Here is a 16,881-nt window from a genome sequence, read left to right as displayed (position 1 = left end):
AAAGAAAAAAAAAGACTCACCTTGTTAATTTTGCCTTCAGTTCTCGATCAGTGCTGTTGATTCCATCGAACAGAGACTCAAAAGCCTGTTGTAGCTCTTGTAGCTGGTTACTAATGACCTCCCGGCCTTCAGGGGCCGTACTTAAGTACAACTTCTCTCCGAGCTCGATGGTGTTGTTGAGAAGAAGAGTGGCACTGTTTTTCTGAGACAACAATTCCTCAAGAACTTTGTACTGTTCGGTGAGAATATTGCGCGCTCCTTTCTTGATGTTTTCCTTGCATGTGTCGAATCTGCCTTGAGCAACAGCGATCCAGTCGGAACACTGGCGGTACTTCTCATTATAAAGTTTGTGGTCGGCAACGTTTTGCTCGCACTTTTTCACAACTTCTTTCGCGGTGGCCTGGATGGATTGGAATCGCGAAGAAATCTGCTGGACGTTGACAGAAATCCGACTGTCGCCGCTGCTCTGTATCAGTTCCGTAGAATCGTCAGACATTTTGTCAAATTCGGTTTCGTTCTGTCTGAGATTCAAGATGAGAGCCTGTAAGAATTGATAACTTAAGAATGAATTCAAAAAGAAGGTTTTAACATCAAGATAAGAAATAAGAAGACCACCACCAAAAAGAGACAAGAACTGCTAAAGAGAAGAGTGCTCTAAACATTGAAATGTCTTACTTGCTCCAAATGGTCAGTGATCACAACAAAATCCTTCACGTCCCTACTACGGGATTCTATCAACCTAGTCAGATCCTAAGAATTGGTGTTATCAAACAACTGGAATAAGTCGTAGTTTCTAAAGACTTACCTGATATTTTTCCAACTGTTCTTGTTTCTCTTCTACAGTATTCTTGGGACTGTAGTTCTTCAAAGCAACTTCGGCATCAGCCAACCATGAGAGGAGTTTCTCAAGAGTTTCTTCGTAGTCTTTCCATAGCTTCAAGCGACCTTCTAGACCCGATTTGATGTCGACCAAAGCAGCGACAAATTTCTCTTGGTCAAACTTCAAGTTAGCAACATCTCGGTGCATGTTTTCTTGAGCACGTCCAGGGAGAACCGAGATCTTATTATTGACATGCTCCTCCAACTCTTTTAACTTTATGTTGGTCTCTGGGAGATGTTCATGAATGTCGATGACGTTATCGAGACGCTCTTGTAAAGCTTGTTTATTACCACTCAAGTCAGAGTAACTGTTAAGACGATCCCAGAGCTGCTTCTGGTTGTCTTGGTGCGCTTTCTGCATGTCGTAAAACTGTTGGTACACTTCCAGACAATTATCAAGCTGCTTGAGGTTGTTCTGAACCGCTTGCACCAAGTTCTTGTAGCGATCGTTAATAGACTTAACACTGTCTTCAACTTCAGCGGTTTTCTCTTTATTATTGGTCAATTGGACTAAAATTTGGGCTTTCTCAGTTACGCCATCAATGATTCTCTTATGCGAGACTATTTCTTGTTGAATTGTTCTGTGTTTCAAGAGTTTTGATCTAACTTCTTGAATGGAGACCCACGACGCCGGGTCTACTTGTATCTGTTTTTCCATGGCATCCAACCACGCCAAAGTCTGTTGCAGAATGTCTTGGTAACTCGACAATTGCAAACTCTGCGCGTCTTGCAATTTCTGCTGCTCTTTAATTCCTTCAGCTAATCGATCCCAGCGCTCGCGAATCTCTCTCAACTCATTTCGGATGATTTCACGTCCTTGAGTCGCAGTCTCTGGTAGAATTCTCTCACCTAATAAAGTCAAGGAGTTGATTTTATGTTCGCCTTGGTCTTTCTCGCTCAATAACACTTGAAGTCTATTGGTGATAGCCTCAAGATTCGTCGCAAATTCACCTTTTCGGAGCACGTCGAGATTGTCTTCAAGGTGTTGCAACCAATTCGACGTTTCATCTAATTTATTTTGGTACTTTTGATGGTCATCGACTATGCTCTGCCAGCGATTTATCACATCCTTAGTCGAACTGTGCAGACTTTGGTAGCGATTGCTAATTTGAGAAATCAAAGGTTTTATTCTTTGAACACCGCTGGTATGAAGAAGAGCGTGGCTTTTATCGACAAAGACATCGATTTCTTTTTCTTTGGCGGAAAACAGTTCGCGATCTTTTGAGAAGAGTTTCAGTTGGTTTTCCTTGTCTGCAAGGGTAGCCTGGAGAGACTGATCCCTGAATTTCAGTTCTGCCGTCTTGAACCACTGATTGAGGCCTTCCAACTCTGAGTCAAACTCTTGCCATTGTTTGAGGGCATTTTCTTGTTTCTCCATGATGTTATCTATGAAAATAACTGTATTTTGAAAGTATTAACCATTGTTTTACTTACCCATATCTTCTAAATGTTGGCTTAGCATCCCATATAAGTCCTCAAGCTCTTTTTTCAACAATTCAACACCTTTCGGCGCTGTGCTCTTAGCAACGACAATAAACTGCTGTTTTAAGTTTTCCAAAAGTCGGCTTCCTTCTTCTTCGTTGCTTTCCTTCAAGTTCTGTATTTGTGTTATTCTTTTAGCAACTTCGGTTTTCTCACCACTGATTACATTGAATTCCTGCAACTTTTCTGATTGTTCGACTAACCAATCTTTAAAAGCAGCAACTTGCTGGTTGTACTGACTGTGTTTTTCGACGCAGTCCTCCAAGTTAGTAAGCAATTCCTCTGATTTGCTGACAATGCTTAAAAATAGATGTTTAATTGATTGGAGATAGACATTTAAAGACCGATCTTGAGTTTGATCGACTAATTGTTGAGCTTTATCGCAGACAGACTCAACGAGTTGTTGATGAGACATGATTTCTTGATGCATGATTTTGTGATTTTGCAGCTGTGCTCTCTTTTCCTGCAGCGTGGTCTTCAACTCAGTGTGTTGTTGCATCGCTTTTTCTACGTCTTTCAGCCACTTGGTCAGCTGTTCCTGTGTTGAAGAGAAATCAGAAAACTGAACCAAGCATTGATCTAATTTGTTGGTTGCGTTTTGTAGATCATCAGTCAAAGTGTCCCATATTGTTCTCAAATTCCTGAGTTGTTGTCTAATGATTTCACGACCATCTGGTGAAGTATGCGCGTACAATTTCTCCCCATTTTCAATGAGATTTTCAAATGCTTCGCTCTTCAAGTTTCGTGCTTCAATAAGACTTTTGATTTCCTTCTGGCGATTTTGGAGAATATCTAAATCACCAACAATATGGCTCAATTCGGATAACTCTTCAGCTTTGTCCGACAACCATTGCACAAAATCTGAGTACTTTTCGTTAAAGCGTTGGTGCTCACTAACAAAACCTTTGTATCTATTAATGGCTTCTTTTAGAACGTTCTTGAGGCCTTGATATCGCGTTAATAGTTGCGAGACTTTAATATCTCCTTCAATTTTACTCGCGAGATCGTTAACATTAGCAAAGTCAGGCTCTTTAGTCAGGACCTCCTTCTCCAAACTCCGGAGTTTCTCCAAATGAGCTCTTTTCGTTTCTTCCGTGCTCTTCAAACTCTGGTCTTTCGCTTGTGCTTCTTTCTGTTTCAACCAAGTCTCAAGATCTTGGATTAGCTTCTCAACCTCTGCATACTTAAAGTGAATACTCTGTAGCTTTTCTTGAGCATCGGAACACAATTCTAGGAAAAGTTTCCATGACTTCTCTTGCTCTTCGAAGCTATTAATAAGTTGCGGATGTCCAGAAGGCGCTGTTTGAACCAAGACAACTTCTAGTTGTTCTTTACAAGAACCGATTATCTTGTCACCTTCAACTTTTTGAGCCAAGAGGTTTTCCACCATTGCTAATTTCGCCTCAGGTGCTTCAGTGGAAGATTCGTCTACTAAGAGCGCCGCCTCTGAAGTCAAAGCGCTTAACCAATCGTGACATTTTTCGATAGCTTGATTGTAAGCCTCGTGATTGGCGACAAAGTCTTCAACTAGTTCAATTCGATTTGTTACTTCTTGTGCTACTTTGTTGTAACTGGCCAAGTTCTCGTCGAGTGTAGATTCAGCGTCTGCATCAGCCAGTTGCCCGATTTTATCTTGGAGTTGCTTTAAAATGTTCTTGTGGAGATTCACATCTTGTGCGAGGGTCTTATAGTTGTGCAACGTCTGCTTTTTCTCAGCCAAAGTCGCGTCTAGTTTCATTTCTGGACCTAGTTTGGTTTCTGCGTCGTTGATCCACAACCTCACTTGTTGCAAATTATCATCAAATGAGTGTCTCTGTAGTAAAATTCCTTCAACTTGCTTGTAGATGTTGTTAACTTTGTCGATTAAAGCCTCTGATTTGTCTCTTAAGTTTCTCAATTCTGTACGAATAGCGTCTCTATTTTCCGGAGTGATCCCAGAGAAAAGAGCTTCTCCGTGTGTGACAGCTTTGCCTAACAACAATTGACCTTTTTCTTTCTCACTAGCAAAGTTCTTCAGCTCTTGAAGAGTTGCTTGGTTGGGTTTTGATGTAAAGTCTGAGAAGTTCTTCACTTTTTCCTCCGCTTGAACCAACCATGCCTCTACATCTTTGATGCTTCCTCTGTACAAATCTTTGTATCTATTCAACTCGTGAAGTTTCTCTAAATAGTTGGTCAAGAATTTCGTCACAGTTTGGTACCGAGTGTTCAAATGTTGGACGTATTGACCGACGCGCGATTCTGGTACTTCTTTAACCAAGTTCTCACTCATGGGTACTAATTTCTGGATTTCACTCTCATGGGAGAGGACTTCTTTTTGCAACGCTTGAATTTCGGTAATTTTAGAATCAATGGAATTTAAATCGATTTGTGTGGTACTTTCGGCCTTGACTCTATTTTCCATGTCTTTTAACCAGTTAGAGATAGTTTCACTGAGTTGTTCGTACTGTTCGTGGAGAAGAATATTGCGTTCAAGCAGCGCTTTGGTCTTAATGTAGCTCTCTTTAAGGTCCTCCAGGTCTAAGAAAAGATGATCCTTTTCGGCGATGAGCAATTTTAGAGTTTCTGGGGATTCAATTTTCTCTAACAAGAGCAATGATTGCTCTAGCTCTGTGCGACGTTTTTCGCAGTCTTCCAGAGCGTTCTGTATAGGGACCAAAGACTTAAGTTTTACTTCAAGGTTGTACTTATCACTAGCGGGCTCGGGTAAACACCACTGAATTTTCTCTTTATGAGTGGCAATAATTCTCTGTAAAGCTCCGTACTTTTCATTATGGAACTTCTTCAAGAAGCTCAATAAACTATTCTCGATCTTATTCGCATGAGTGATAATGCTCTCAAATCTCTTCTTCAACAGTTGTTGTTCTTTCGGCAAATTACTCTCGCAGAAACTAGGATACGCGCTCTTCATTTGCTGAATTTCCTGGTCGATTTTCCTGATTTCGCCTTCGGATGCTAAAACCTCGCCTTTGAGTTGTCGTACCACAAGAAGACGTTCTAAGATCTTCGAGTTGTCACCAGACAAGTCTTCACATTTGATTATACCTTCACGCAATCCAGAGATCTTTGTTCCGACTGTCTTAATACTTTCTCTGATTTCTTGTTCTTTACTGCCGTATCTAGAAGCCACTCCTTCTAGTTTTTGCGCGTTGGCTTCAACATCTTTGAATTGATCGTCAAGTAAAGTTACCAATGATTGAAGAGTCGGGATTTCTTTGCCATCAGTTAGTTTAACCAATTGCGCGTACTTCGTTGGGATGCTTTGGTAAAGTCGTTGATGCGCTGGTAATTCTTCGCGGTATTTAGCGAGTTTCGCGTTTGCCGCTTCGACTTCATTTGGTTTCTCAACAGCTAGAGCAAGAATCGTGTTCTGTTCGCTCAACCACTGAAGGAGATTGTTTTTGGTGTCTTCGATGTGCTTCCAGATGGTCGCTTGAGATTCTGACGTTTGCACCACGTTCATTATTTTTTCGTACACGCGCGACCACACCTCGTTGACTTCTTGGACTTCGCTTCGAACCTCATGTTCAATCTCAGGAATGATATCTGCCTTTTTCACTATAGCTTGACCTTTCAAATCAACACGATCAAGATTAGCTTTGGTCTTTTTCAGGGCGTCTAGAGCCTTTTTAGCTTTCTCGCTGTTCATGTTCGCTTGGATCAGATCATTGGGGACTTCTAGACCTTCAACGATCTGCTCGATTCTTTGAATGTCTTTGATTACACGGTCTTTAGCTTCCTGGAAGTCGTTCCAGGCAAAAATTGTGTCGGCCAACTTCAATTTGTGTTCTTTGATGTTCTCATTGACTCTGTTCCAATTGCTTTCAATTTCAGAGACCGCGTTTTGGATGACGGAGACATTCTGGATGTCATCTTTCATGAGCTGAAGAGCTTCTTTGCGCAACTCTTCTTTAATTGGGGATTTTTCGATTTGGTCTTCTAGGAGAAGATTTAGCTCTTCTACTGCTGCTGGCAGATCGTTGGAAGTTCGAACGTTGCTCAAAATCGAGTTCAATTTACTCTCGTTCAAGGTCAAGCCGTCGTTCACTTTGCTTTGGAGATCTTCGAAGTGTTTCCAGTGCGCCTTGACCTTTTGGACGTTATCCAACTTATCGCCAAGTTGCGACTTTAGATTTATTGCTCTAACTTCAACGTCTCTAACCATGTGCTCTGCACTTCTCGGCAGACCGGTTTGCCTATCCAAAATAACAATATCTTTCATATTGTCGATCACCGGTGCTGCTTGTTTCCAAATGACGATCTTTGAAATGATGGTCTCCGTTTCTTGAAGAAGCTTCGGAATGTTATCTGGAGAAACTTTCCCACTGTCCAACTGATATTTAATGTGATTTAACTGACTGAGAGTCTCTCCGTGCCAATTTATCAAATCACCCCACTTTTCCAGTGCTGCTTTCTTATTCTGTAATTTATTATCGACATCTTGGTAATTGCTGACCAATGTGCTGTACTCTTGATTCAAAGTCTGTGATTCCTCAGGAGTCGCCCGGAGCGTAATATCTTTGATTTCCCCATAAATAGCGTTAAACACCGGCTGCTTCTCAGAATGTTCTTGCATCAAAGCGTGCACGTTAATCAATGCAGACTCTACTTTATCAGCAGGAATCTGATCGATCTGAGCCACGTTACTTTTGAACTGATCGACCCAATTTGAGAAATCTATCATTTTTGTTTGGAAATCGTGTTTAACTAAAATCGCGTCGGAGACTTCGTTGATTTTGGCTCTTACTGCCTCAGCGAGCTGGCCAACTTGGCCCTTCAACTCTTGGACTTTACCTTTGACGATGGTGGCGCCTTCAGGGTTGACGTGGTGACTAATGGAGTCCGCACTTTGAGTCAACGCGATGACTTTAGCTTGTTGCTCTGAAATTTCATTGTTGAAAGCTTTCAGTTTGGCTAATTCTTTTTCGAGTTTTTCGACATGGGGCGTGTTGATATTGATGGGTCGCTCGATCAGAGCTTTGTGCTTTTGTGCCACCCATGCCTCCAAATTTTGGGCGTTCTTGTCAAAATCGTGCCAGGTGACGACTAATTTGTCTACTTTTTGTCCCCATTGAGTCGTGGTCTCGTTGATGATGGTCCATCTAGTGTGAATTGCGTCGACTTCGTCAGGAGCGTTCGTTTTAGAGGTAATTTGTTGGCTTAAGTTGGCCACACCTTGCAGTTTTCCGAATTGGAGATCACACTCTTTCGCAAATTGTTGGTTGCTGTTCTGGAACGCTACAGCTTCTTCTAAATTCGTTGGTTTCGGCACTCCCATCTGAATGCGAGTTTCTGCCTTCTCAATCCATGGCTTGATATCTTGGATGCTCGATTGGTACACCTGCCAGTTCTTCATGTCTTTAGCGACAGAAACAGCTTGACTTTCTACGTTTCTGTTGATGGCCACCACGCGATCTTGCAACTCCACTACTTGAGCTTGAAGCTGGCGAACGTCGGGGTTGTCTCCGATCATTAATTGAGATGCTTCAGCGTTGAGTTGATCCAACAGTTTGATTTTATGGGAAAGTTCAGACTGGAGAAGAGTTGTCTTAGTGACGCGGTCTTCCGGAGGAATGTTCTCTTCTTGAACTGCTGATAACAGCTGAGGTGCGTTTTGTGCAGACCAACTTTGTAATTCCCCGAGTTTGCTTTGGAAGTCACCCCATTTCGTACTGTATTGCTCCAAGAACACAACGCGTTCTTGGACATTCTCGAGAGTGGTATTCAAGCGCTGTTCAATTTCCGTGACTTCTTTGACAATATTTTGGTCAACTGGAGTTACTTTACTCAAGTTCTGTGACAAGTCGCGTAAACGTCTCAACATTTCTTCTGTTGCTTCTCTCAGGCGTACTGCCATTTCTTGTTTAGCTAGTAACTCCGCTGGAAGATTACTCGAATTGTACTGACTCGGAGAGATTCGCTTTAGTTCTTGTTCAGCTCTATGAAGAAGATCTAGAATTTCTTGTTTTTGCTCTGAGTAATTGACCCAGAGATGTTGAGTTCCTAAAAGTTTGTGGAGGCGTTCCACGGTTTCGTCATACGTTTCAGTCCAACCACTCTCCAAAACTCGGACTTCTTCTTGGACGAAAGGAGGAGCGTTGCTATCTTTGATCAGTTCTTTACCTTTTTGTAACATAGACATAATGTGGGGTCTCTGTTGGTCGAGCTGCGTAATTGCCACTTCCTGGTGTCGAATCAACTCATTGACGCTGTCCAAACTATGGGGTTGAGCTTCGCGCTTAGATTGCTCGCGGACGCGTTTCAACAAGCTGCATACTTCTTTAACATCACGTCGATAAGTATAGCACTTGGAAAGAGTGTCGGTTTTGACCATAGTTATCTCAAGCGATGGTATCAAGTTCTTGTATCGCGTTATTAAAGATTCTAGTTTCTTTTGTTCGGTGTGAGCTTGGTTTTCAGGACAATGGGATGCTAAGGAGTCGAGAGTTTGGACGAGCCATTTCATGTCTTCACGCTTCGAGTCAGCCTCCTTGCAAATGTTCTAAAAGACACATAAATTTAAAAACTAGTTGTTAATAAAAATAAAAAGAGGTTACCATAAGTCTCTTCAACTGTCAGCATTAACAAAGAAGTTACATGAAGTTGGATAAAAACAATGAGTGGTACTTACCTGAAAGATGGCCTTTTCTCGCTCGAAATCCTCCATTGTGTTGATCTCATTGAAGATGTTCTTCAACGTGTTGTCTACATCATCCATCCATTTAACCATCGCGTCGAAGCGTTGATTGTATCGCTCCCACTTCTCTGGAATTTGATCCAATTGTTGTCTGAGAGTCTCAACTTTGGTGTTAAGACTCGCCCATTGTTGTTCGGCTTTCTCAACAGACTCCACGATGCTTCTGTCACCTGGATGATGCTGAATGTACGACTCGGAGATCTTCTTCAAATTTTCAAGACATCTGTGAGTCTCCGACATTGGACCTTTACCAGCAAAGAACTGTTTGTTTCTCGTCAAAATCGATTCGATATTCTCTTGTTTACTAAACGCCAGATACTCTGTACTGATTTCTTTCTCAATCTCTTTAATATAATAATTAAAAGTGGTTTCGTCGAGTCTGAATTCCAGTCTCATCAAGTGTAGAGGCGCAAATGAGAGAATCTCTTTCCATTTGTTTTGAAGTTGATGGACCGAGCTCAAAATCGGTTTGTGCTGGTCTTTGGGAAGACATGAACATAAGTCTTGAGCGCTTTGCACCAAATCGTGGATCCATCTCTCGTTGACGCTCTGGAAGAAGTTTTTGTGTTCTTCGACGATTTCTTTGCTGTCGATGCGCTTTTCTCCGATAAGTTTCTCGGCAGTGTTCAACCAACTGGAAATGACGCGCTCGCACTCGGAGAAGTTAAACCAACACCGGATGGCTTCTTGAAGTCTTTGTTCCCAAAGTTGTGCGTTTTGGGCAACGTACGCAAATCTGTCGTTCAATTGTTCCATTTTTGCAGTCATCTGAGCGACATCAGTGTTTTCGGATTGGTCCACAGACTTGACTATGTTAGCCATAACTTTATTTTTGCTATCTAACATGGATTTATAATACAAAGTTCTCGTGAAGAATTGTTTAAGTTTGTCTAATTGTTCTTTGAGGCTGTCTTTGTCAGCTTCTAGAGTCAAACTACTTAGAAGAGCTTCAGCAGTGTCCAACCAATTGTTGATTTCTTTTTGGCCGCTCTCGAGGGATTCTTGTTGGACTAAAAGTTGATTGTACGTGTGAATTTGAGAAGGAATCAACGCGCGGACTTTAACGAGGCTCTCTTTTTCGTGCTTCAGAGTTAGCATCATTTTATCGACGTCTTCTCGTGACAAGTCTTGAATTAAAGTCTGGAAAGTCTTACTGACGTTCTTGAACAGGTTTTCAATTTCTTCAACTTCGCTCTGGAGTTTCATCAAGTTCTCGATATGTTGTTTGATTCGATCAGTGGATCCGAGCTGGGGCGAGGTTAAGACAGTTTCAGCTTTTCGTAGCCAGTTCGATAAAATGTCAACTCCAGATCTGAAGTCTTTGCGGTTACGCAGTAAGTCGCCGGCATGGCTGTACTTCCCGACCAACGGATACAACTTCTCCCAACGATCTGTCATGTTTTGATAACGGATTTTGAGTTCAAGGGCGATTTTGTCTTCGCAGGTAGCAATGAGGAAGCTCACTGTGTCACCCAATAATTGGTAGTTATCTCTCCAGACACTTATGTCTTGGAAGAACTCCATCTTTTCTTCTTCTGGTAAGTTGAGAGACTTTTCTGCTTGAGAGAGCCAGTTTTCAAACTCTCCAGAGAGGGAGTCCCAGCGACGCCAGTAAGCTACCACTTCCTCCAGCATGCTCTGGACGCAACGTAGCTCCATAGAGACGTTCTTCCAACGGTCTGCGGTTTCGCGTAAGAATCTGTCGATGTCAGCAGATTCTCGTTTGTCTAAAAAAGGGTGAGTTAATTTAGATATCGGGAAAAACGTCCTAGGTTACCTATTCCTCCGTCACGTTTGTATTCCTCCACCACCGCTTGCATGTCAATGAATGCTTTTGTAAATTCTTGGAAAATGTGATTCTTCGAAACAAAATTACGATACTGTTCTAAGAGTTGTACGACTTTTTCTAAACGTCCGTATTTTCCGCTCCATACTTTCAGTTTGGTCTCGGTGAGTTGCAAAAATGCAATAAGGCAACACTGAAAAATAAGAAATAATTACGTAATGTGTTCTGAATTTTAAGTGGCCAAAAGCTAAAGTTAAGTCTACGATAATTTTTTTATCCATATACTAAGTAATGTTACGTAAAATTTAATTTAAGATTAGTGACTAGCATGGATACGTCTTATAATAATTATAAGAATTATTAAATATTATTTAACTAAAAAGTTAGATAATCCAGTCGAATTAATGCCAGAAAAAAATGAAAACTCACCTTATGTTCAAGGAACTTGAGTCTGACTCGTCTTTGAGCAGCTTTAGGTCCAATTTCGTTCAGTCTAACAGCCATATTTTGTAACTGTTCAGAAGGCACTTCACTAGCTAGAGGACTTTGACAAGCTTGTGCAAACTTTTCTTGTACCGTAGGCAAATCGGCGAAGAAAGCCTTGTGATCCTCTAACTTCCTACTAATAATAGAAGCAGTCTCTTCGTTCATAATTGTGGGAATTTCGTCACAATAAATCATTTTTTCAGCTTTAGCCAACCACTCACCGACGAACTTGAAATCTCCCGGTAAATGGGAATCAAGCAACCACAACCAGTAAAGAAGTTGATTATGGAGTTTATTCCACAACTTGCTGATGTCAAACCACGACTCTTTCGTGATAGAAATTAACCCTTGACCCTCAATAAGATGTTTTAACTTGTTGAAGAGTTTTTCTTTACCGTCAACTTCAGCTTTGAAAGCTAAATACTCCGAATAATCCAACGGTAGCGCATTAGTTTGTTGTAAATGCTCTAAATACTGTGTTTTCTTCATCAACCACGCCAAAAACTCGCTATATTCCTGTTGTATGGCCGCGATAGCGTCCGGTCCTGTGCTTTTGGGCTCTGGATATTTGTGCAAGAACTGCGCGACGTAAGTCATGATCGATTTCTCGTCAGGTTTCGGAACGTCGACGTCTTCAGGATCTAACAATTTCGTGATGCCTAATTCGCTTTCAGCGACATCGAAAGCAGTCTGAAGACGAGCTCTGTTTGATGCTTTTTTCATTTCGGCAATGTTGACCAAGTTCTTTTTGATAGCGTCGATGATGGCGAGGAACGCAACGCCGTCGCGCCAACTCGACCCGAAATCTTTGATTTCTATGCCGGCGTCGCTTGGAAGGGCGTTGGAAACCCATTGAAGGAGCGTCTTGCGAGCTCCTTGTTTCCATTTGTCTTTGGACGAGCTGGTTCCAGCGCTCTCCAGACTGCTGGTGCTGTCCCATTGGGCGAGATATTGAAGCGCCCTGCTGTTTTCTTCGATCTGAGAAAGAAACCAACAGTCAGACAAGGAAAATTAGGGAGTTGTAGCGAGCCTACGACTTACCCAACGCAGTCCCCATTCCTTGCGGAGCTTAAGATTACAAGAATAGTAAGTGCGAAAGCTTACGACTTTACCCAACCAAGCACTAAATCAAATTACGTGAAAAGCATTACCTGGAAGTACAAGATGATGGTCCAGATTAAGCCAAGAACTACCGGTGGTCTCCCGTCCACCAGATCGCTTGCGTTAATATTAACCAATTTGATACGTTTACTCGTAAGGAATTGCAGGGCCGTATTGGCGTTACTTAGAAAATGAGGTCTTCGTAGGATTCTGCCTCTCTCCACAGGCTAAAAAGAATTTCATAGAACAAACGAAAGTAAATAAAAAATTAAAGTACCAATTTCTCTCCTGAAAGAACCTCGAGCAATGCGAGCAATTTGGTTCCGTCTTTTAGATCGTCGATCAAATCGTCTACCCGGAGCGGTGGAACTCGCTAGAAAAATATAATGACGTCACTATTAATACGACTTGAGTTGCGTGTGTTCTAATCCGGTACCTAGCACCGGTTGAGGTGATTTCATTCACTAATTACAAAAGTTGTACACCTACAAGCAATTACCTTGGATAGATATGAATTGATCCAGTTGACAAACGTTTTCTTCTGAACTCGTTCTTGTTCGTCTGCAACGAAAAAAAAAAAATAGTCAGTACTTTGGTTATTTTCGTCCAGCCAAAAATGTCGGAAAATATTGCATTTCAAAACAGAATTCCGCATTACGTAAATTCAGATATTTAAAAAAAATTAAATTTAGTCTTTTGAGGTAAAATAAATACATAAATCTAAATAAATTATGTAAATCAACCGGAAGACTCAACATTTCGTCTCCAATAAAGGCACATTAATTATTTATTATTAAAAAATCTGGACGTTATCTCATCGTTTAATATAACTTTCAGCCCACATAGCTCTTATCGCAATAATTGAAGTCACCACAACCGTCATGGTCTATTTTTGTGTCTTTCTTTAGAAAATGGGTTAAGATCTAATGCACTTGACATGCACCGATTACTCGTCCATCCTTGACTCGTGAGAAAAGTCAACTGTTATCTCAAACTCTAGCAAACAGTTAATTTTAGTTCAAATTGATCGTATCAGATCGAGATTTCCATGCAGGGCGCTCCGACCTCTGAACTTTCATCGTTTTGACATTTTTCGCGTGCCACAACTTTCCTACAAAATCTACAAACGTAACGAATGACGATTCTTGTGCCAAGAACGATCTAACTCTAGAAGAAAAAAATAGGTAAACACTACTAACTATAAAGGTCAAGTGATCATGAAAAGGAGACCTTGTACACAATAAGCCATTAAACCAACCTTAGTAGATCTTAATTTGCTGATTTGTTGATTTAAATTCGTTGTCGGTTCATCCTATTTTTGGCTTAATTGTTTTTGAACTTTTTAGAATGGCTGTGAAATGAAACAATCGGTTTCATGGTTTCATGGTTTATTTTCGGAAAACGAGACGTTTATTTTCAGACATTCAGTAAAAGTGTTTGCTTGGAATTACAGTAATAATAATCTACACAATTAGCAATATCTCTGTTTTGTAGTTCAACGGGCTTGGCCCCTACTTGCAAACCTACGATCGCAGTGTGTTATTAGAAATTTGCATGAGTTCAGACAATTGATCCTTCCTCAACAAAAAACGTCGCGTCTGCGAATTTATAAACAATCTAACCATAATGAGATGGTAATTTATTATCAGCAGTACAACGTTACAACAGCAGTGTTTCGATGTCGAGGTGTTCCCATGATCTATAACTTTATTATATAATTGTATCTGTGGTCAATCTTCACATCAAGCCTTCAAAAGCTGATTTATTAGTTTATTACGTCAGCCATTACAAGTTGGGCAGCAGTGCATATCGTTACCTGTAAGCGCAAACCTTGGTCAAGTTTACTACACTTTTTGTAATGTTCGAATTTCAATGAAACCAATTTGAATAATTATTTAATAACTGTAATAAAGTTTTGGCATTCTAATTTTGCAAAGTTTCGTTCGCATTAATTAAATAGTTACATATTGTTCACATCTACATAATTACAGATTGAAAAGGGTTTAATCAAGTTTAATCAAAATGGGAGAACTCCGATTGTGCTTTAATTACATTATTTGGCTACAGGAGCTTTTGCTAAAAGGAAAATTCGTGTCCAAGAGTAATGAAATAACAATAATTATGATGGCTGCAATTAAAATTCAGCTGCTTTAATTGAAGTTAATTTAATTTGATAGTAATCCGACTAATTGCATGAGCAAAACAATAGGAAATTTAGAAAGATATTTTAAGTTTGGTGGAAGTATTGGGTCAGTGGTGTCCAACAGGTGCAAATAACATACAGGTGCTTCGCGAGGTGCTGCGAGATTGTTATCTTACTTCCTGCCCAGAATTTTGAAGTTTTTAACTTATGTACACAAAAAGAAGCAGAATATTTTATACACTAAACCGAATGATCTAAAATATCAAGTCGGGAATAAAATGAATTGAAGAAAATTGAAAAACTCACAAGATAGCAACTTGACAAGCTATCAAAACAACTTAAAAACTTACAACATTCAAAATTAGCCTATCAAAGCCGGCGCCTCTTTGTAAATGTCAAATTTGACACAATTTACATAAAAGATTAATTAAATGAAGCGATAACTATATTTTTTAAGTTAACACATCCGCGGCCTTGATACCATCTAAAAGCGTTCCTAAAATTTAAAGAAAACAGTAAACATGCAAACCGATAACAGAATGTATTTGCGTTAATTATGAAAAAAAAACGCTTTTAGACATTTTGCAATAAAGCAAACATTAAAAAAAATGTGTGTTTTATCAATTATTATTTGCCTCATTGTTTGCAGAATAAATATGTGACCAGGATGTGCACTTTTTGTCAGCTGTAATAATTTTTAAAATGTGTCTGAGACAAGGCTGCCGAACGCATTCCGTCTGACCTTCAGAATTTTTGTGTCAGTCCTGTATAAATAAGCAACAAATGAAATGTTTATAAATTCACGTCTAAAGCAAACTTTTATGGCTTTGCATCCAAACTAAAGTTGCACTCTCGTAATTTGATCTCTTTTAATTAAATTATCGCCGCGATATATGTCAAGTGACTTGTTTTACACGAGATCACTATCAAGCGACAACAAATTAAGATAACGTTGTTTGATAACAGCACACTACGGATATTCAGAATTCTTGCGACGTAATTTCATCGCTCTCATCTGAATCGATCATTATTTTGTTGTTACAGGCAACAGAAGATGACACAGATGTCTCCCTCGGGTTCAAAATTCTCGATTCTGGCTGAGAATTGCGTGTGGACATATTGATAATAAATCAAAATTGTGATTTACTGTCGAAATTCCATAAAAGTGAATCAAATGCACGCTTTTCTCATTTTTACACGCGAGATTAGCGTCCCCCACGAGTTGGCACAAAAAAACAAACATTGATAAATTTTTATAAATAATGGTGATGTTTGCTTTGCGGATGAAGTAATTGTGTGCGACAAATTGCAGGTAAAAAAATCAAAACAGGTGAATGAGGTGAGGTAACGAAGAAAGGAGGTGCTTGCGGTTTTCTTCGCACGGAACTTTTGTTTGTTGACGGTTGCGTCGGGGAAAATGAACAGGGAGGCGATCACGGAAAGTAGGAAAAGCGGATAATTACAGGTTATCAAATCTCATGCTTGCAGTTGCAATTCGAAGAAATTGGCAGCAGGAAAATAGGGAAAAAAGAAAAATTGTGGGCCATTATATCGTGTGGGAAAGTCGGTATCCCACATGCAAAATCTGATCAGCTTAAATTTAGGTTTCAAATGAGTACATTTAATTTTAGAATGACAAGCACTTTGTTCTGAAACTTGATAAATAATTTATTATTTTAGCCGACTTTAAAATAGAGTAGATCTCGCTTTTTCTCGTTTTTGCAATTCTTCGGGTCTGACTAAAATTTGTATAAAAAGAAATTGTCAGAATAGAGCAGGACTTTTTTATTTACAGATTTTTATATAGAAACGCTTGAGATAGACAGTCCTGCCAACATATTTCAGATAATATTTAGTTTATAAATACACACTTACAGGTAATTGTCATGGCTTTTAGTTTAGTGGCCCAAACAGATTAACTGTAACAACTATTTCACGCCAATTTGTTGTTTTCGGTAATTGGAATTTAACGCACCTATACATAAGAAATTGTATGTTAGAGCAAAAACCATCAAATAGGATGTAAACATCCCAGGACGATTGTTTATTATTTACTATTTAAGTTAATAGATCATTAAAACAACAGAAGATGGATAATTAGTCGTAAAGATCTAAAAACATGTTAAGATACAGAAAATTGGTTTTAAAAATTAAATCATTGGAAAAGCACCCAGAAACTGAATGAAATGTTAATTTTGAATAAATAAATTAAAATAAATAAAATTTTTGTCAATTTTTGAGAGTAGGTAATATTAAGATTTGAATATTTGAGATCCTTGAAAATCTGCACTAATTGAAATCAATAGGCAC

The 16,881-nt window shown here is 39.8% G+C and overlaps 1 protein-coding gene across 3 annotated transcripts in view; it reads right to left on the bottom strand.

The window, feature by feature from the left end:
- LOC148168001 (muscle-specific protein 300 kDa-like) overlaps positions 1 to 16,881 on the bottom strand; it is a 63,873-nt gene that overhangs the window by 44,810 nt on the left and 2,182 nt on the right. For 2 of the 3 annotated variants that reach the window (XM_088045993.1, XM_088045995.1), the window contains exons 3-13: positions 12,928 to 12,989; positions 12,706 to 12,801; positions 12,479 to 12,655; positions 12,369 to 12,395; positions 11,271 to 12,305; positions 10,833 to 11,034; positions 8,990 to 10,782; positions 2,314 to 8,860; positions 806 to 2,265; positions 676 to 750; positions 21 to 541 (exon numbers count right to left, since the gene is read on the bottom strand). In XM_088045993.1, coding sequence (XP_087902119.1) covers positions 21 to 541; positions 676 to 750; positions 806 to 2,265; positions 2,314 to 8,860; positions 8,990 to 10,782; positions 10,833 to 11,034; positions 11,271 to 12,305; positions 12,369 to 12,395; positions 12,479 to 12,655; positions 12,706 to 12,801; positions 12,928 to 12,989 — 11,995 coding nt within the window. The remainder of the gene's footprint in view (positions 1 to 20; positions 542 to 675; positions 751 to 805; positions 2,266 to 2,313; positions 8,861 to 8,989; positions 10,783 to 10,832; positions 11,035 to 11,270; positions 12,306 to 12,368; positions 12,396 to 12,478; positions 12,656 to 12,705; positions 12,802 to 12,927; positions 12,990 to 16,881) is intronic. The other variant, XM_088045994.1, reaches the window with a different exon arrangement.

The sequence above is a fragment of the Gnatocerus cornutus genome, chromosome 9, assembly GCF_029298725.1.
Source record: "Gnatocerus cornutus isolate USDA-ARS CGAHR chromosome 9, icGnaCorn1.1, whole genome shotgun sequence".
Lineage (NCBI taxonomy): Eukaryota > Metazoa > Arthropoda > Insecta > Coleoptera > Tenebrionidae > Gnatocerus > Gnatocerus cornutus.
Note: the sequence above shows the minus strand (reverse complement) of the source record. Positions and strands in the feature narration are given on the sequence as shown.